Here is a 15,721-nt window from a genome sequence, read left to right on the forward strand (position 1 = left end):
GGGGTCTAGAGGAAGTCAGTCCTGCGAGACTGTCTCTCCTCCCTTTCCCACAGCCCTAGGTTAGAAGCTACCAGTTGTCAATCTGTTCACATTTGGTTACGAGCCAGTGTAAGCCAGCTCCAATAAGGAAATAGGACACACACAAGAATGAGAAAGTCAGAGCCACACATCTGGAGAGATTTGGGTAGAACAAAGCTGCCACATTTGGTCAAAGACTGCCTGGAGGTGGTAGGGTCTCTGGCGAGAGTAGAAACTTGGTGTCCTTAAGTGCTGCCCACATGGAGGGATGGCTTTACTTTAGAAAACTGCTCTTGAAAGAGCTTTGGGGGCTGGAGAGATGGCTCAGAGGTTAAGAGCACTGCTTGCTCTTCCAGAGGTCCTGAGTTCAATTCCCAGCAACCACATGGTGGCTCACAACCATCTGTAATGGGGTCTGGTACAGGCATACACACAAACAGAATATTGTATACTAAATAAATAAATAAATAAATATTTAAAAAAAGAGCTTTGGACTCTTGTAAGGGGCCCTTGTCTCCTTCATTCCAGGCCCCTATGTCTGTTTCTAGGGAAAATGGAACTCTACATTAAACCTGGAAGTCCTTTTCTGGAGGTTCTCCCGTGAGAATTAATTCTTCAGGCACCCTGAGTGGGACTCCCTGGTGTCTGTGCCGAGCTAAATGCCTAAATGGACACCAGCCTTGGGCTGGGGCATTAGGGGCAGGCAGGGGAAAGAAGATGAAGGATGGAGCTTGGCAGTCCAGGACCTCGGGTCTGGTCACCCTGGTGCACTCTTAGGGGGCAAGTTGCCCAGGTCACCTCTAAACATAGTGGTGCTCAACTTTAGCCAGAGCCCCTGAGGCTTAGTGACCAGAACAAGCACAAACACACCAAGCGTGCACACACGCACTTCTCTCATCCCATGATAGGATCTTTGTCTCCATTCTGCCCCGTGCTCATTAAAGTCTCTGTTCTGAGACTCTGGCTGAGTTCTGAGGCTGCTTGACCAGAGCCACAGCCAGGGTGAAGGAGATCGGAGCATCCCATAAGGATAGGAGCCCTCAGTGAAGTTGGCGGGAAGGGCAAGGATGGGTTGTGCTGGGCCCCGGGTGATTAATATCTCTCCTTGCAACTTCAGGATCGTGGTGATGCCCATTGCCCGAGAGTTTGCTCCAGACCTGGTCCTGGTGTCCGCTGGATTTGATGCTGCCGAGGGTCACCCAGCCCCGCTGGGTGGCTACCATGTTTCTGCCAAATGTAAGCGGGCCCTAGCTATGGGGAAGACGTGGGGAGTAAGAGCAGGCTGTGTGGGGACAGGAATGCACCTGCCAGAATGAAAAGGTAGGAAGCAGCGGTCACAGTCCAGGACCACATGTAAGGTCAGGAGCAGTGCTGCAGGCCCTGGAATTCCTGGGTTTTCCTAGCCTAGCACAGCACAGCCTACTTCCCAGGACCAAGCCCCTGGAGACTTAGGTCTGCCAGATGGAAGGCCAGTTGTAGAAGCCAGGCTTCCAGGCTGGGCCATCGGCTGCTTCAGAGGAAGTTCGAAGAGCAGCATTCTCAGAACAGAATGTCAGTGCCGTCCACTATGCCAAGGGGCCTGGGAACAAAGAGCTGGTGGCCCAATGTGAGACTCGGATCAGAGGTGATGTTGGGATTTGAGTCTCAGCCCTGCCACCTGCTAGTTGAGGGGCCTTGTATAGAAAACCCTTGACTTTTCAGAGCTTGGAGTGAAGCATACAGGTGGGGTTTGCATCTTTAAGGCACTGTCTACGAAGGAGGAAGCAAGCAGGGAAAGGACAGCGTAGGGAATGGGGCTCCCTCTCCTCTCGCCCTCTACAGTTTCTCCCACCTCAACCATGTAGGTTTTGGGTACATGACACAGCAGCTGATGAACTTGGCAGGAGGTGCGGTGGTATTGGCCTTAGAGGGTGGTCATGACCTCACAGCCATCTGTGACGCCTCTGAGGCCTGTGTGGCTGCTCTTCTGGGCAACAAGGTAAGCTTGGCCCTCAGCTATCTATACTTCCATGGGGCAGGTATGCCTGGTCACAGAGTAGGTAGATAAGAGGGGAAGGGGTGGGGCTGGAACAACCTTCTCGGGTTAGGTCTAGGGCCAGCAGCTCATGCCTATTCACGCAGGCCGAGCCCGGGGTCCCTGATGGAATGTTTCTGTAGGTGGATCCCCTTTCAGAAGAAGGCTGGAAACAGAAGCCCAACCTCAATGCCCTCCGCTCTCTGGAAGCTGTGATCAGGGTGCACAGTGAGTTTTGACCTGGGATACTTGCTGGGTCCAAACCTGGGAATGCCTCCAGGGTTCACCATCCCACTGGCAAAGTCTCAGAGACCCAGTGCCTGCCAGGCCAGAGACATACTGACGATCTCAAATAGGATTCCCAGGAACCACGCCAGGAGTAATGGTGGCCATATCCCCATGAGTGAGTGACCTCTTAGCCTGGGGTGACCTCTTAGCCCTCCAGTTTGGACCCAGCATGGACACAACAGTGGCTTCCTTATGGTGGGGACTGGCCTCCCATCTCTGGCTATAATCTTGGGCCAGGGGCCAGGCTGACAACAACACTCAGGCCTTGTTTGCTATAAAGGCTTGGCTTAGGCTCCTCGGTACTGGTCCCAGTGACTGGAGAGCTGTGGGGAGGGCCGACCTGGATCTCAGAATATAACCATATTGAAGAGCTCACATTTGGAAAACATGTTAGATTCAACTTCAACTAGGTTGAGCACTTTCTGTGAAGGCCCCGGATCTCCATTGGTATACAAAGATGAATAAAGTAGATTTCCCTATATCCGGGGCTTGGTTGGGGAAGCCGACATATACCCACAGCATAGCTGCCTGTGGAACCTCTCATGGGCCAGGTTCTGGACTGAGCTGGCCCATGCCCATCCCTGTCTCAGAACAGCAGAATGATGAGTGTTCTGTGGACCAGAGCTGGCTGTGCAGAGCAGGTGTGAAGATGCTTGTCCCGGCTCTGTACCGCGATTGTCTTACCTCCTGCTAATACCAGCTCCCTTTAGTACTGGTGATTGAACCCAGGGTCTTGCATGTGGTAGGCTCTCACTCTACTGCTAAATAACCCAGCTCTTGGGTCATTAAATTTGACAGGGTCTCACTAAGTAGCCCAGGCTACCTTCCAACATGTGTGTGTGACCCTCCTACCTCAGCCTCTGTCTGCTGGAATTACAATAATTTACTACCAGGAGGAAGCCTGGCCTCCTAGGGGTAGGCTGAGCACTATGGAGGTCACATGAGGGGGACCCTGTTGCTCTAGGAAGCCAAGGCATAGGTATATGTGAGCAAATCTTGTCATAAACCTGATGTAGGGTCGAGTGGACCCTCCTGGTGCTTTTAGAATCCACACATCTATGGAGTGGTCTATCTTTATTTTTGATTTTTTGAGACAGGGTCTATGGAACCCCTGGCTCTCCCGGAACTCATTATGTAGACTAGGCTGCCCTTGAACTCGGTGATCCAACTGCCTCAGCGTTCTGAGTGCTAGGATTAAAGATGTCTGGTTTATTTTTTAATAATTTTTTATGTGTATGGGTATTTTGTCTGCATGTATGGCTATGCAATGTGTATGAGAGCATACAATGCTCTTATAGGTCAGAAGAAGGCAACCCAAGTTTCAGATTGTTGTATGCTGAGAATCAAAACCAGGTTCTCTGGAAGAGCAACCAGTGCTCTTAACTGCTGATCTATCTTGCTAGCCCTCTAGGGTGGAATATTAGCCAAGAAGGATGGGAGAGGGGCTTGGTTATCTGTGAAGATGTCTTTATAGCCACGTTGAATCTGCTGTTACCCAGGGCGGTAGGGAAGGGGTAAGTTGGGAGGTGAGGGCAGGAAGGGGCACTCACCTCAAGCTGATGACATGACCACCATTCTTGGGCTCTGGACCTGTGTCCCTAGCCATGGGATCAGTCTAGGATATAGCTCAAACAGCTTGTCTTTCCCCCTACTGACCCAGCTTCTCATCCTAGGGAAATACTGGGGCTGCATGCAGCGCTTGGCCTCCTGTCCAGACTCTTGGCTGCCCAGAGTACCAGGGGCTGATGCAGAAGTGGAAGCCGTGACCGCACTGGCATCCCTCTCTGTGGGCATCCTGGCTGAAGACAGGTACTCCCAGACCCCCCAATCCTAGGCCCACGCCTTCGAATGCCCTTGGATCCTCCCAACTGGCTTTCCAACACCCTGCCCTTGTCCCCCTCCCAGGCCCTCGCAGCAGCTGGTGGAAGAGGAAGAACCTATGAATCTCTAGGGCTCCAGAGCAGATCACCTGCCCTTCAGACGTCTCCTCACCTCTGCTGTCAGCCCTGTTCCTGGGTCTGCAGAGATCCTCTGGGCAGGTAGTCAGGTCCAGAGCATAGCTACCCTGACAGCTACCCCAGGGAACTGAGAAGGCCACTGGGTCTGGGATGGGGACCAGGAAGGATCCTGGGAGGAGGCGGGCTGGGCACTAGGGCCCAGCTGGGCTCTTCCAGAATGGACCCAGTCCCCTAGCTGTGGCCTCCAGCCCTCAGGACTGCACAGAGGAGGACTGGTTCAGGTGGACCCGTAACTACCACTGTTTTTAACTTCGAAGGCCCCAGATTTTGCACACCACCCCAGGCTCCATACAGAAATGTGAACTTGGCCTCAGCCAGGGTGGCCCTTCCCAGGTTCTGAAGGGCTAGAGGAGTAGGAGCCAAGGGGTCCCCTATTCCTGAGGACAGGAGAGCTCCTCTCCCCTGCTTCCTCAATGGTCTTTCGGCAGCCCCAGGCTCTGAGAGCCACTCTGAGCTGCTCTCCTGTGAGCAGTCACCAGCAAGCCTCCCATCTGGTCACTGCCCTGCCAGAGGCCACCCTATGTGGACCATCTCAGTGCCTTGGTGCAGCAGACAGGTGCTGAGTCCTGTGCTTCCTGACCCAATGGTGCCAAACCTTCATCTCCCCTTAGAAGCACAACACAAGCCCAGGGATGCCTGGTCACTGCCCCCAGAATGAGCCTGCCTTCTGTTTCTGGGGTTCCCCCACCTCGACTATGACTGCTGCCCCACATAGAACTAGCTTGGCTGAGGGGAGATAAGGTGGGAGAATAGACAGACATGGGGGAGGGGAGGCCACCCCAGAAGTCTTCAAGACTTTTGAGGTCAGGCCTGGGGCCAAGAAAGTGTTTGTGTGTGTGTGTGCGTGCGTGCGTGTAAGAGTGTGTGCGTGTGTGTCTTCCCCAAGACCTGCCATACCTTGTGTATGTATGCATGTTTTTGTAAAAAAGAAAAAAAAATGGAAAAAAAACTGAACAATAAATGTTTTATTTGCTTTAAAGTCCTTGTGAGTACGCCTCTTGGATGTTAGTGCAAGATCATCAGTGCAGGGGGTGTGCACCCGGCACCCTGCAATGGGCTAAGAAAGGGGGCAAGTGTGGGCCGAACTCAGGTTGCCCTTCCATGGCTGCCTCATGCAGAAAGGGCCCACTCCAGATACAGCTTACCAACGCAGGTGAAAAGGGCAACGACCCTGGGCTGAGCCCTACACACTGGGCCTTGTGGGATACGGGGACAAGTTCTCAGACTCAATTTGCCAAGACACCCCAAAAGATCTTGGTGCAAACACACCTGGGCTTCAGTCCTAGCTGGGACTCAGTTGAGTCGCTGCTGCCTCCTGTATCCTTCAGCGAAAGGTTCTAGATGGGGACATAGTTTCTGGCTCCTTCCTGCTTTAAAGCACCATGATATCGTGAGCATTACTGTAAGGTAAAAAGGATGGGCAAGGCAACAGGCCAGAAAAAGTGTGCCCAGCATAAGCAGAGGGGGTGCCAGCAAGTCTGCCCAGCCTGGTCACCATATACCTTGGAGCCCCGAGCAGTCTGGGCTTAGGAGGAAAAAAAAAAATCCCTTTCTCTGGGCTAAGGGGTGGAGATGGGATTGCGGGGGATGCTGGGACTGTGGGCATCCTAGTCACATAGGGCAGGGCTGGGAGAGGAAAGGAGGTCTGAGTTAGTGGTCTCATGCCAAGAGGGCAGGCTGCCCGCTAGCCCAGAGCCTATCTTAATCAGATAGGTAGAGCCCCCTCCTTGCCCACTCTTACAGACCCCTCTCAAGAGCCCCCCACAAAGAAACACCCTGAGGCTGACAAAACGGCCGCTGTATTTCTGCTACCGTGACAGTGACACAGGTAAGTCAGAGAGCAAGGGGCAGGACCCTGGTGGAAGAGTGGACGTGCAAAATGGCAACCTAACATAAAGGATATATGTAGCAGCCCCGGCCCTGCCTCTCTGCTTAGATAAGGCCTTGGCCTGTGTCCATTCAGCAGAGAGATAAAGAAGATCAACGGGGAGAAGGTCCTCATGGCTGGGTGTGTCTTGTGCAGTGAGGGGCAGGTGAAGAGCAAGGTTGGAGACTCAGGAGTACAGAAGGAGAGCCCTCAGGCTCCCACCAGCTTGCCCCCTCTCCCGAAGCCCTTCTAGGTGCAGGGGGTGTGTTTCCTGTGGTCCTCAGGTCTAGCCGCATCCGAGGAGTCCGGCTCTGGTAATCTGTGGTCATGTACGCATGTGTGACACATAGGAATGGTTGGCTGGCTCTAGCACCCTCATGGGAAACAAACTCTGGATGGGAAGGTAGGAGGAGAGACACTGGACTCTGTTCAGCTTTGCAGCATGGGGGAAAAAGCCAATTGTCACTTCCCCAGGGACTGGTGAGTTCAGATACCTGACCCTTGAGGACAACAGGATGGAGGTGTTGGGATGGGATTTGGAAATCTCTAGTAGAGAGTCCTTATTTGATCAAACCTTTCCAAATGCTTTCCCCCAGCCCCATGGCTTTCATGAAGTCTGGGGCAGGAAGGATGCCACTAGTGATGTGTTCAGACCCTACCCCTTGACACCTTGAGTTCATTATCATGGCCCTACTTACAAAGATTCCTCAGAGTACTAAGAAAATAGATCCATTTGGAAAGGCTGATGGGCAGGTTGGCAGTGCCCCTCCAACAGTTGCTGGGCAACTGAACTGGCCCCAGCCGTATATGCCCTGCCACAGTTCTGGAGTCCCCAGGGTCTGGGGCAGGCTCCCATGCTGACTCAGAAGCCGAGTACAGGTCCTGAGGGCCCCCAGGCTGGAGTGACCTCATTCCCTGGGTCAGAAATCACTGAGAATGCTGATATCAGCAAAGTCAGCCCGGTAGCGGTGGGCGTAGAGGCTGAGCAGGAAGGCCCACTTGAAGGAGATGAAGCTCCAGACGCAGGAGAGGTAGTAGCTGGTTGGGTCTTTGAGACCTGCAGGGGAGAGGAGCCAATGATAACTTGAGAATCTACCCAAAGCACCAGCAGCAGCCAAGACTAGGAACGCCCCCCCTTCCTTCCCTCTCTACATCCCGATAGCCTCTGGGCCTTGAACCAGTGCTATCGGAGACTGGTGTGTGGAGCGTGCTTAGAGCGGTCCTGCATGGCTAGTCAGAAAGCTGAGGCGTGAGAGCAGGTCAGAGTTGGCCAGCAGGTCCGTGACATCCACTCCCCTTTTGTGACACACAGGCCACTGCCAACCTGCATCAAACAGGGATGGCCTCTGGCTACTTCTTACTAGAGCCACCAGGGGGTGCTGCCCTCCTGGAGCTAGGCAGAGACTAAAAGACCCCAGCAATTCTGGAGTGGGAGGTGTTCATGTGAGCCAGCCTTGTCAAATACTTGATACCAGTCTGGAATCCTCCTGCTCCTGAGGAGGTGGGGGCTCTCATTCTCCCCACTTTAACAGTAAGAAAGCTGGACAGGGGAGGCCAAGTGACCCATTCAGTCCCTGTAGCCATTCAGAATCACTTGTAGAAACTGGACAGGTGTCCCAGGCAGGGTATATTCCCAGGTTGCTCCCTACCCCCAAGCCCTCTCCCTTCCTCCTTTCCCTGGACCGTCCTCACTCTGGTGCTGGGTGATGGCCAATGTCAGGAAGGTACAGAAGGCAGAGATGGAGACAGCCGAGAAGAGAACACCCACGAAGAAGAAGCCACGCAGCCCTTTGAGCCAGGTCCTCCAGTAATCCTGCAGGTACATCACATGAGTCACCAAGACCCACAGTGCCAGGACACCTGCGGAGACAGACTCGGTCAGCAGGACCCAGACACCTGCCTGTCATATTGCAGCTCCCTCTTGCTTGGCCTCCAGCCCGGTGGTACTGATACTAGGACCCTTATGTCCACCAGGCTAGATCTATTTGGACCGTGATGCAGAGAAGACTGGTCCTTACGGCAATGATGTGTTGTCTATGGGATGTGATGTTACCACTTGAACAAGGAAGCACAGGACTTAAGCTGCCTTCCAGAAAGCCAGGCATTAAAGAGATTCGCGGAAAACAAAGCCATGCCCTTCTTTGTCATTTTTACTTTTGTCAACCCCTTCTTTTCCTCATTTCCCCCTTCTCCTCCTCTTCTACTTCTTCTGAGGGGGACAAGGTCCTTTTTTCTTTTCCTTTTGGTTTTTTGAGACAGGGTCTCTTTGTATAGCCGTGGCTGACCAGGTACTATGTAGACCAGGTTGACCTCGAATTCAGAGATCCACCTGTGTCTGTCTCCTGAGTGCTGGGATCAAAGGTGTGCGCCACCATAAGGCTGAGACAAAGTCCTATATAGCCCAGGCTAGCCTTGAATTTGTGATCCTTCCGCCTCAGCCTCCCAAGTGCCACCACATTCAGCTTAGAAATATTATATTAGCTGGGCAGTGGTGGCGCACGCCTTTAATCCCAGCACTTGGGAGGCAGAGGCACACGAATATCTGAGTTCCAGGCCAGACTGGTCTACAGAATGAGTTTCAGGACAGCCAGGGAGGGCTACACAGGGGTCTCAAAAAACCCAAATAAAGAAACAAAAGGTTAAACACATGAGCAATTTACATACTCATATAAACCAAAATAAATTAATAAAATGATTAAAAGGTTCTCAGTTTTAGTTTCTCATATGGTGCATGTCTATAGGTAGAATCTACTCAAACGAGTTTACTTGGCATTCACTCTGAGAACTTTACATTTAAGGCTCCTGAAATGAGACTTCCTGACGCCTATCCAAAGGCATAGACAAGGAGAAGCATGCCCCATCCCGCACTCCTCCTCTGTCTGATCCTCTGGGTCCTGGAGCCTGCAGCTTAACTCTTGGGCAGCAGGGCTCTTTGCAACTCTACACTGGCCTTACAGAAAAAGAAAGCCTTGTCATGAGGCCCCCAAGGCCACCCAGCACCCACGTGCCCTACTTGCTTTGGGCTAGGCCTGATGCCATCCCTCCAGGCTGAGGCAAAGGGCAGGCTACCATCCCAGACCCTTCTGGGTTTGGTGGGCAACTCTCCTATGATACTCTCAGTCAATACAATAGAACACAATACAACCCTCAGTACCAGGCAGTGCCTGCTGGTACGGAAAAAGAATGAAACAAATACCAATTCCGCTGGCAAGGACGCAGAGCTGGGCCGTGAAGCCAGGCAAGGGATGAAAGAGAAGAGAAATGGCCAGCTGTAAGCTCTCAGTACAGCCATGGGGTGCAGGCAGGCCCCTCGGGCTGCCAGCATCCAGAAAGTGGGAGCCTTTTCAAATCATCAGCTGCATTATAGCACAAGTGCTGTGACCTCTCAGGGGGCAGACATCTGACTGGGAAGGAGGTCGCAGGGACAGAAGGAGGCAAAGGGACTCTTTGACAGCCACCACACATTCATCTCTTAGGCTGGGTAATGAGAGCAAGTGTTTGTTAAACTGTTCCTCCTCTTGGCATGCCTAAAATGCTTTACACTTTTTAAAGTTATGAGACATAGGCTTGGGGCGGCAAGCAGAGGAATCTGGCTATCATGGGGCTACGGTGACCGTCTTAATTATCACAATCAGGGCAAAAACTAAACCGGGAGAGTACAAACCAGGAGACTTCGGGCCAGGCACTGTTATGCTGCCAAACGTAAAAATGGTTGAGCCCTGGTGGTCTTGCAGCCTGGCTAAGCAGGGAAACCTGGACTCCTCCCTGTGTGAGCTTGAGCCCACTAATCTATCTCACCCTGTTTACCCCTCCCCCAACCCCGCCAAGCTGACACCCATCCCCTTCACTCCCATTCTTTCAGTTCAGCCCGTTCTGGTCTTCAGTCTTCCTCCTTGGGATGGGTTCCCATAACTCCTGGGCTCTGGGTGGATAGACACAAACATGCTCCCATCTCTGCCTTGGCAGGAAGCTGCAGCGGGCCAGAGGAAGCCAGAATACTAATCTCTGCTCTGCCTTTTGTGGTCCGGATTTTATCCCAGCAACCTCCACACCAGTCTTCCCGCTCCTCCTGAAGTTTTCACCTGCAGGGAGTTGGTTGGATTCTCTATAGGGGCGCTGAGGATTAAAGCCCAGAGCACTGAGCACGGTGTTTGCTCTACCACAGTGAGCTCCACCCCTAGACTTGCATGTGGTTTCTTAAAGGGCGCCAAGAGATGAAGCCTTCTGTCACTGAGTATTTAGGGGACAGACCAGATCCTTCCAGTGGCTTGTCCTCCCTCCTCTTCTCACGAAAGGAGATGCAATAACTGAGTTCTACAATCCTTTCCCACTTGAAGATTCTAGAAGTCAGCTTAAAGTAGAAAAAGAAGGTCAAAGCAATTCCTGTGACTCAGCAATGTCTGGTTAGAAAACGCTAAACTAGGAAGTGTACAGACGTCATCTCAGACCACCAGCGTGACCCAGGGGTTCCCCCAAAAGCTCGCCCCCACATCTGCTCACAAGCATTGGGAACGAGAAAAGAAGAAAGTGGGTGGCTCGAAGTGTCCCAGGTGGTAGCTAAACCCTTCCTCCAAACCCAGCTCCAGGACTCATGCCAGTGAAACACACTCAGGAGGGTGTTTCCCACCCTCCTCCTGGGAGAGATGCTTCCCACCCTGACCTCCTGGGAGAGATGCTTCCTCTGCAAGTGATTATCCATGAAGAGTCCCTCCCCCGGCCCTTCTTGCTCTGTTCCCTTTCCTAGGATACTCAAGGGCTCCAGGATGCCTGGACTATACAACTTGGAGCAGCATGGACCAGTCCCCAGCCCCACCCGGCTGCAGGAGCAAGCACAGCCTCATCCTGGCTCCACTCTGCCACTCCAGGGCTAGGCCTGACTAGCCTCTGGGTTCATAGGCCTGGTTAGGGAAAGCACCTCCAGATGCTGGGCTGGATGAGAGGCTTGGCGGCACCCAAGGACGCCTGTGGAATAAAAACAGACACTGGTATGTGGCTCTGAGGACACACTCTAGTCCATATTGCCCAGCCCAGAGGACACAGAAGACCCAGGACACCAGAGCTCCTCTCTGTCAAATTCAATTGCAAAGAACATGGCGCTGTTTGGATGTAGGGTACAAATACCCTGTTTTCCATGGTTTTCCAGACATAGAACAGGCATGTTAGCTAGGGCTCCCAGTGCAGAGTAAGGGGGTTCAATGAGGTCTCTCTGGTGAGTCCACCCTTTTTTAGGTCACTGCCTTTTTGCAAAGTCACTTCCTCTCAGATTCCTGCCAGGATAAGGGTGTCCCCACCCCAAACACTCATACATACCCTGTCCCAGAAGTCAGCATGCCCAACAGCCACAATTGACCAATTTGTACAAAACCCACTGGGATAGACCTCTGTGACTCAGCAATTTCTGGGCTGCAAAATGCTGAGTCAGTAGTGGAGTGCTTGCAAGTCAGAAGCCGGCTGACACTTCACCCCAAAAGAGGAAGAAGTATGGTCAGCCGTAGACCCCTTCGTTACAACCCACGCTGGGTGGGGAAAGAGTATGGCCTTAGCCTGACAACTCTTCACCCGCCAGCCACTACCACCAAGCAGTTTTGGCTCTTCCGCCACGGTGGTTGCCAGAGGCCAGACTAGCTGGAAGATAAGCCTCTGCTCCAGCTAGCTGATGCCAAGTGCTTGTCTCTCAAGGCAGCTCCACAGATAGCCTGCTTCAGGTCAAGCAAGGCCATCAAGATGAGGAAAGGCCATTAAAGAGAGAAATTGGGTGGGAGGGAGGCCCCGGTGGTGGCCTGGAGTTGGGGCTGGAACCTTCCCCTGCCCTTTAATAAACAGCTAGACGCAAAGCCTGAGAGAGTGGACAGGAGCACAAGGCCCTGCAGACCTAGAGGAGAAGTGGCATCTCCTCCAACTCTTAGAAGAGGAAGCTGAAGTCCAGCAGGCATTGCTGTGCCTCACACAGCTAGGTAGAGACCACCCCTACTTCCACAGGGCAGACTCTTCCTTAGCCAGCTGACCCCAGGAATGTCCTCCCTCCTCCCAGCAACCAAAGAGCTTATCTCAAGTCTCAGCATCCAGCCTCCTGGCAGTGCCTTCCAAACCCAGGAGCAAGAGAGCCAATAGGAAGTGAGGAGGAGGGCAGCCCGGAGAAAGGCCCTGTATACAAATCAGCCAGCAGTGTTGGCTGTCCCCAGAAGGTCACAGGTGGCAGGCCTGGCATCTGGCATCACACTGAACCTTCTTGGTGACCCCAGTGCTTTGCTTGGCATGGCTTCAGCTTAGGAGCCATGTATGCCCTCTGATAAAGCAGAAACACCCACGGTTACCTTACCTCAGGATGGCACTCAGTGCATACAGGGGAAATGTGTGTTTTTTTGGTTTGGTTTTTGTTGTTGTTGTTTTGCTTGTTTGGTTTTTGATTTTTGGTTTTGTTTTTCTGAGACAGGGTTTCTCTGTGTGGCACTGGCTGTCCTGGGACTCACTCTGTAGACCAGGCTGTCCTTGAACTCAGAGATCCACCTGCCTCTGCCTCCCAAATGCAGGAGTACCAGCACACCTGGTGTGAATTAGTTATTTTTAGTTATTACATTTATGGATCTTTTTGCCAAGGACTTTAGCCATGGAATAAGATCGTGGTGTATTAAATTAAAATGTTATCCTTACCCATACTATTGTTTCATGCAGCTATTATACAATTGGCTTAATTTTGGCTTAATTTTTTTTTTTTTTTACAGCATTTCTCAGTAGCTATGGAGCCAGTCCTGAAATTCATTCTGTAGCCCAGGCTGCCCTCGAACACACAGAGATCCACCTGCCTCTGCCTCCTGGGTGAGTGCTGGGATTAAAGGTGTGCTCCACCACCACCTGGTGGGTTAACTTTGTTAGCAGGAATTTCAATGTCTTTAACAAGCGAGGCTGAATTTTTACAACTCTCAGGGATTCAAATCTCCATCTGAGTTCAAAGTTCTGAACTCAGATGGACAGGCTTTCAAAGCTATGCCATCTTGGAGCCCATCCTGTGACTGTTGTAACCCGGGACAAATTATTTACCTTAAGCCTCTATTTCTCTAACCTTAAAACGGGCACAATGATGCCTACTACAGAGGACTAATATAAAGATTAAGTGAAATACGGGAGTAGACTGCTTAGCGCAGCATAATTTATTAAATTATGTTAATAAGCACAGGTAATATACTTGGCCTTCCCACCAGTTCTAAGGCACAGTGGTTTAATGACATGACCAAAACTGCACGTCAGGTACAGAGCACTGCTAACACTGGGCCTTCGTCACTGATGCCTCCTGTACCCTCCTTGGGGGATTAGCAAATTCCCATTGAGGAACCTCGGCAGATGGACGCGGACGCAAAGGAAACGTCCAGTAACACTAGGTCCCAAAGCACAGTCCTGGCCTCCGCTGAGGACCTCTGGGACTGGCTGATGGGCTTCCCCACGAACCCCCACTTGTTATAAGAGGCGCGGGAATCCCTCAGAAGCAGTGTGTTTGTTGCAGGAGCGAGGGTGGCCAGGGAGTGGGCGCGCTGAGGAAGCTGTAATGTCCCCTGGGCAGAGGGTAGATCGACAGGGTGCCGGGACGCGACAACTGTGCAAACGACGGAGTCCGGCAGTCGGCACCCTAGGTCGCGCCACGTTCAGAAAGCATCAGGTCCCAGAGGCCCGAGCAATGCCCAGGAACCCGGGGCCTGCGCTGCCAGTGGCCTCTTCGGGGTAAACAACGCTCCCGCCCCGGGGACAGCGCCGCCCCAGCCGCCGTGCGCAGCAGCTGACAGCTCCACCCCAACCCCATCCCCGCCAGCCCCGCGCCCCCCAGGATACCTGCGAGACCCCCCATTGCCGCAGTCCCGGGCTGTCGGTAGACCACCGTCCAGACGAAGAAGATGGAGAAGCCGGCCACCGAGCTGATGCCGGAGTAGGCGGCGCGGAGGCCGAGCTTCAGCCGGGACGGGGCCATGGGGCAGCAAGCGCGGCAGCGGAGGACCAGCGCCGCCGCCGAGTCACAGGTGCAGGGCCCGAGCTGGAGCCCAAGCCCCAGCCCCAGCCCGAGCCAAAGATTGAGCCGCCGGCGTCCCGCGCTCCGCCCCCAGCCCGTCCTCCTCCCCACCCCCCTCCCCGGTGCCGTCGGCACAGCGCCCTCCTCGGCCGGAGGCCGCTCGCGACACAAGTTTGACCCGGCCACCGAGGCTTTGCAAAGGCGGGCGACCCCTAGTGGAAGGGCAGGGTCCTGGGCTCATCTACTTGGCGGGTCCTCGGCGTGCCTGAAAATCGGTCTTTACCCCAGGTAACTGCAATGGTTATTTTTTAAACTTTAAAATATCTTTGAATTTTCTGAAGTATAGTCTCTTTATGTAGCCTTGGCTGTCTTGGAGTTCGCTATGTAGACCAGCAGGCTGGCTTGGAACTCATAGAGACCCTCTTGCCTCTGCCTCCTGAGTTCCGGGATTAAATTTTGAATGGGAAATTCATCAGCATATAAAATTTAAGATTAAAATTTCTAGTTACAACCACAAAATCTAGCTAGGTGTAGTGGCAAATGCCTTTAAACTGGCAGGGGCAGAGGCAGGGCAGAGGCAGGCAGATCGCTGTGACTTTAAGGGCAACCAAAGCTAGACAATGAGATATGGTCACAAAACAAAAACAAAAACAAAAACAAAAAAACAAGAAAAAAGCATAAATTAGGAATGATGGCCCACACATATAATCCTGGCACTTGGGAAGTGACCAAGATAAGGAGATGGAAAAAAAAAACCTGAACAGAGTTGGTTTGCTTCTCTGACTCCCCCCACACTAATTAAGTAAAATAAAAAAAGTAGAAAAACCTAAAATAATACAATATACAACTAATATATTAATTCTTTCCATGAACTGAGCGGTGGTTAGCGCATGCCTTTAATCTCAGCACTCAAGAAGCAGAGGCAGGTGGATTTCTGTGAGTTAGAGGCCAGCCTGATCTATAGAATGAATTATAGTAAAGCCAGGGCTATACAGAGAAACCCTGTCTTGAAAAACAAAACCAAAAAATTCTTTCTACCCAGTGAATTCCTTCCCCCAATAGTTATTCACATCACGCAAGAAGCGCCACACACTCGTCTCCTTCCGTTTCATGTCCACAACCCGCCTCCCCACCCCGAAACCCCTTGAATGCTTGTCCCGGTCTCTGCAGAGAATCCATGGCAGAATTGCACTGTTCCGACTGGCCCAGCTTCCTAAGTGTGAACGGCTAACAGGGAACGTCAAAACCGAAGCCAGGTTCTGCACTCCAGGACCAAGAACCCTCTGGCAGGGCCAACCACAGCCCCACACCCCACAACGTCAGTAACTAGAATTCCGCGCGCTTATTTTCGTTCACCTACTGCAATCATTACTACAAATTTTGAGGTCTAAAGCAGCACAAATGTATTAGAAGCCAGAGGTCAAAGGTCCAAAGAGTAGTGTCACTGGACTGAAAGCAAGGGGACTCCAGGGAAGCCTCCCCAAGGAGGCTGCAGGGAGCAGCTGTGTGCCTGCTATTCC

General features: G+C 52.5%; 2 protein-coding genes across 10 annotated transcripts in view; one reads left to right on the forward strand and one right to left on the reverse strand.

The window, feature by feature from the left end:
- Hdac7 (histone deacetylase 7) overlaps positions 1 to 5,317 on the forward strand; it is a 35,569-nt gene extending 30,252 nt beyond the window's left edge. For all 9 annotated transcript variants that reach the window (XM_050128479.1, XM_050128487.1, XM_050128544.1 and 6 more), the window contains 5 exons: positions 1,136 to 1,254; positions 1,863 to 1,996; positions 2,176 to 2,260; positions 3,994 to 4,129; positions 4,226 to 5,317. In XM_050128479.1, coding sequence (XP_049984436.1) covers positions 1,136 to 1,254; positions 1,863 to 1,996; positions 2,176 to 2,260; positions 3,994 to 4,129; positions 4,226 to 4,271 — 520 coding nt within the window. In that variant the 3' untranslated portion in view covers positions 4,272 to 5,317. The remainder of the gene's footprint in view (positions 1 to 1,135; positions 1,255 to 1,862; positions 1,997 to 2,175; positions 2,261 to 3,993; positions 4,130 to 4,225) is intronic.
- Positions 5,289 to 14,295, reverse strand: Slc48a1 (solute carrier family 48 member 1). Its single transcript, XM_050128565.1, has 3 exons — positions 14,027 to 14,295; positions 7,898 to 8,065; positions 5,289 to 7,262 (listed from the first exon to the last, which is right to left on the reverse strand). The coding sequence occupies exons 1-3, from the start codon at positions 14,160 to 14,162 to the stop codon at positions 7,126 to 7,128; spliced, it is 441 nt and encodes a 146-aa protein (XP_049984522.1). The 5' UTR covers positions 14,163 to 14,295; the 3' UTR covers positions 5,289 to 7,125.
- Positions 14,296 to 15,721: the final 1,426 nt, after the last annotated feature.

Source organism: Alexandromys fortis, unplaced genomic scaffold (genome assembly GCF_014885135.2).
Source record: "Alexandromys fortis isolate MF-2015 unplaced genomic scaffold, M_Fortis_MF-2015_v1.1 scaffold_28, whole genome shotgun sequence".
Taxonomy (NCBI): domain Eukaryota; kingdom Metazoa; phylum Chordata; class Mammalia; order Rodentia; family Cricetidae; genus Alexandromys; species Alexandromys fortis.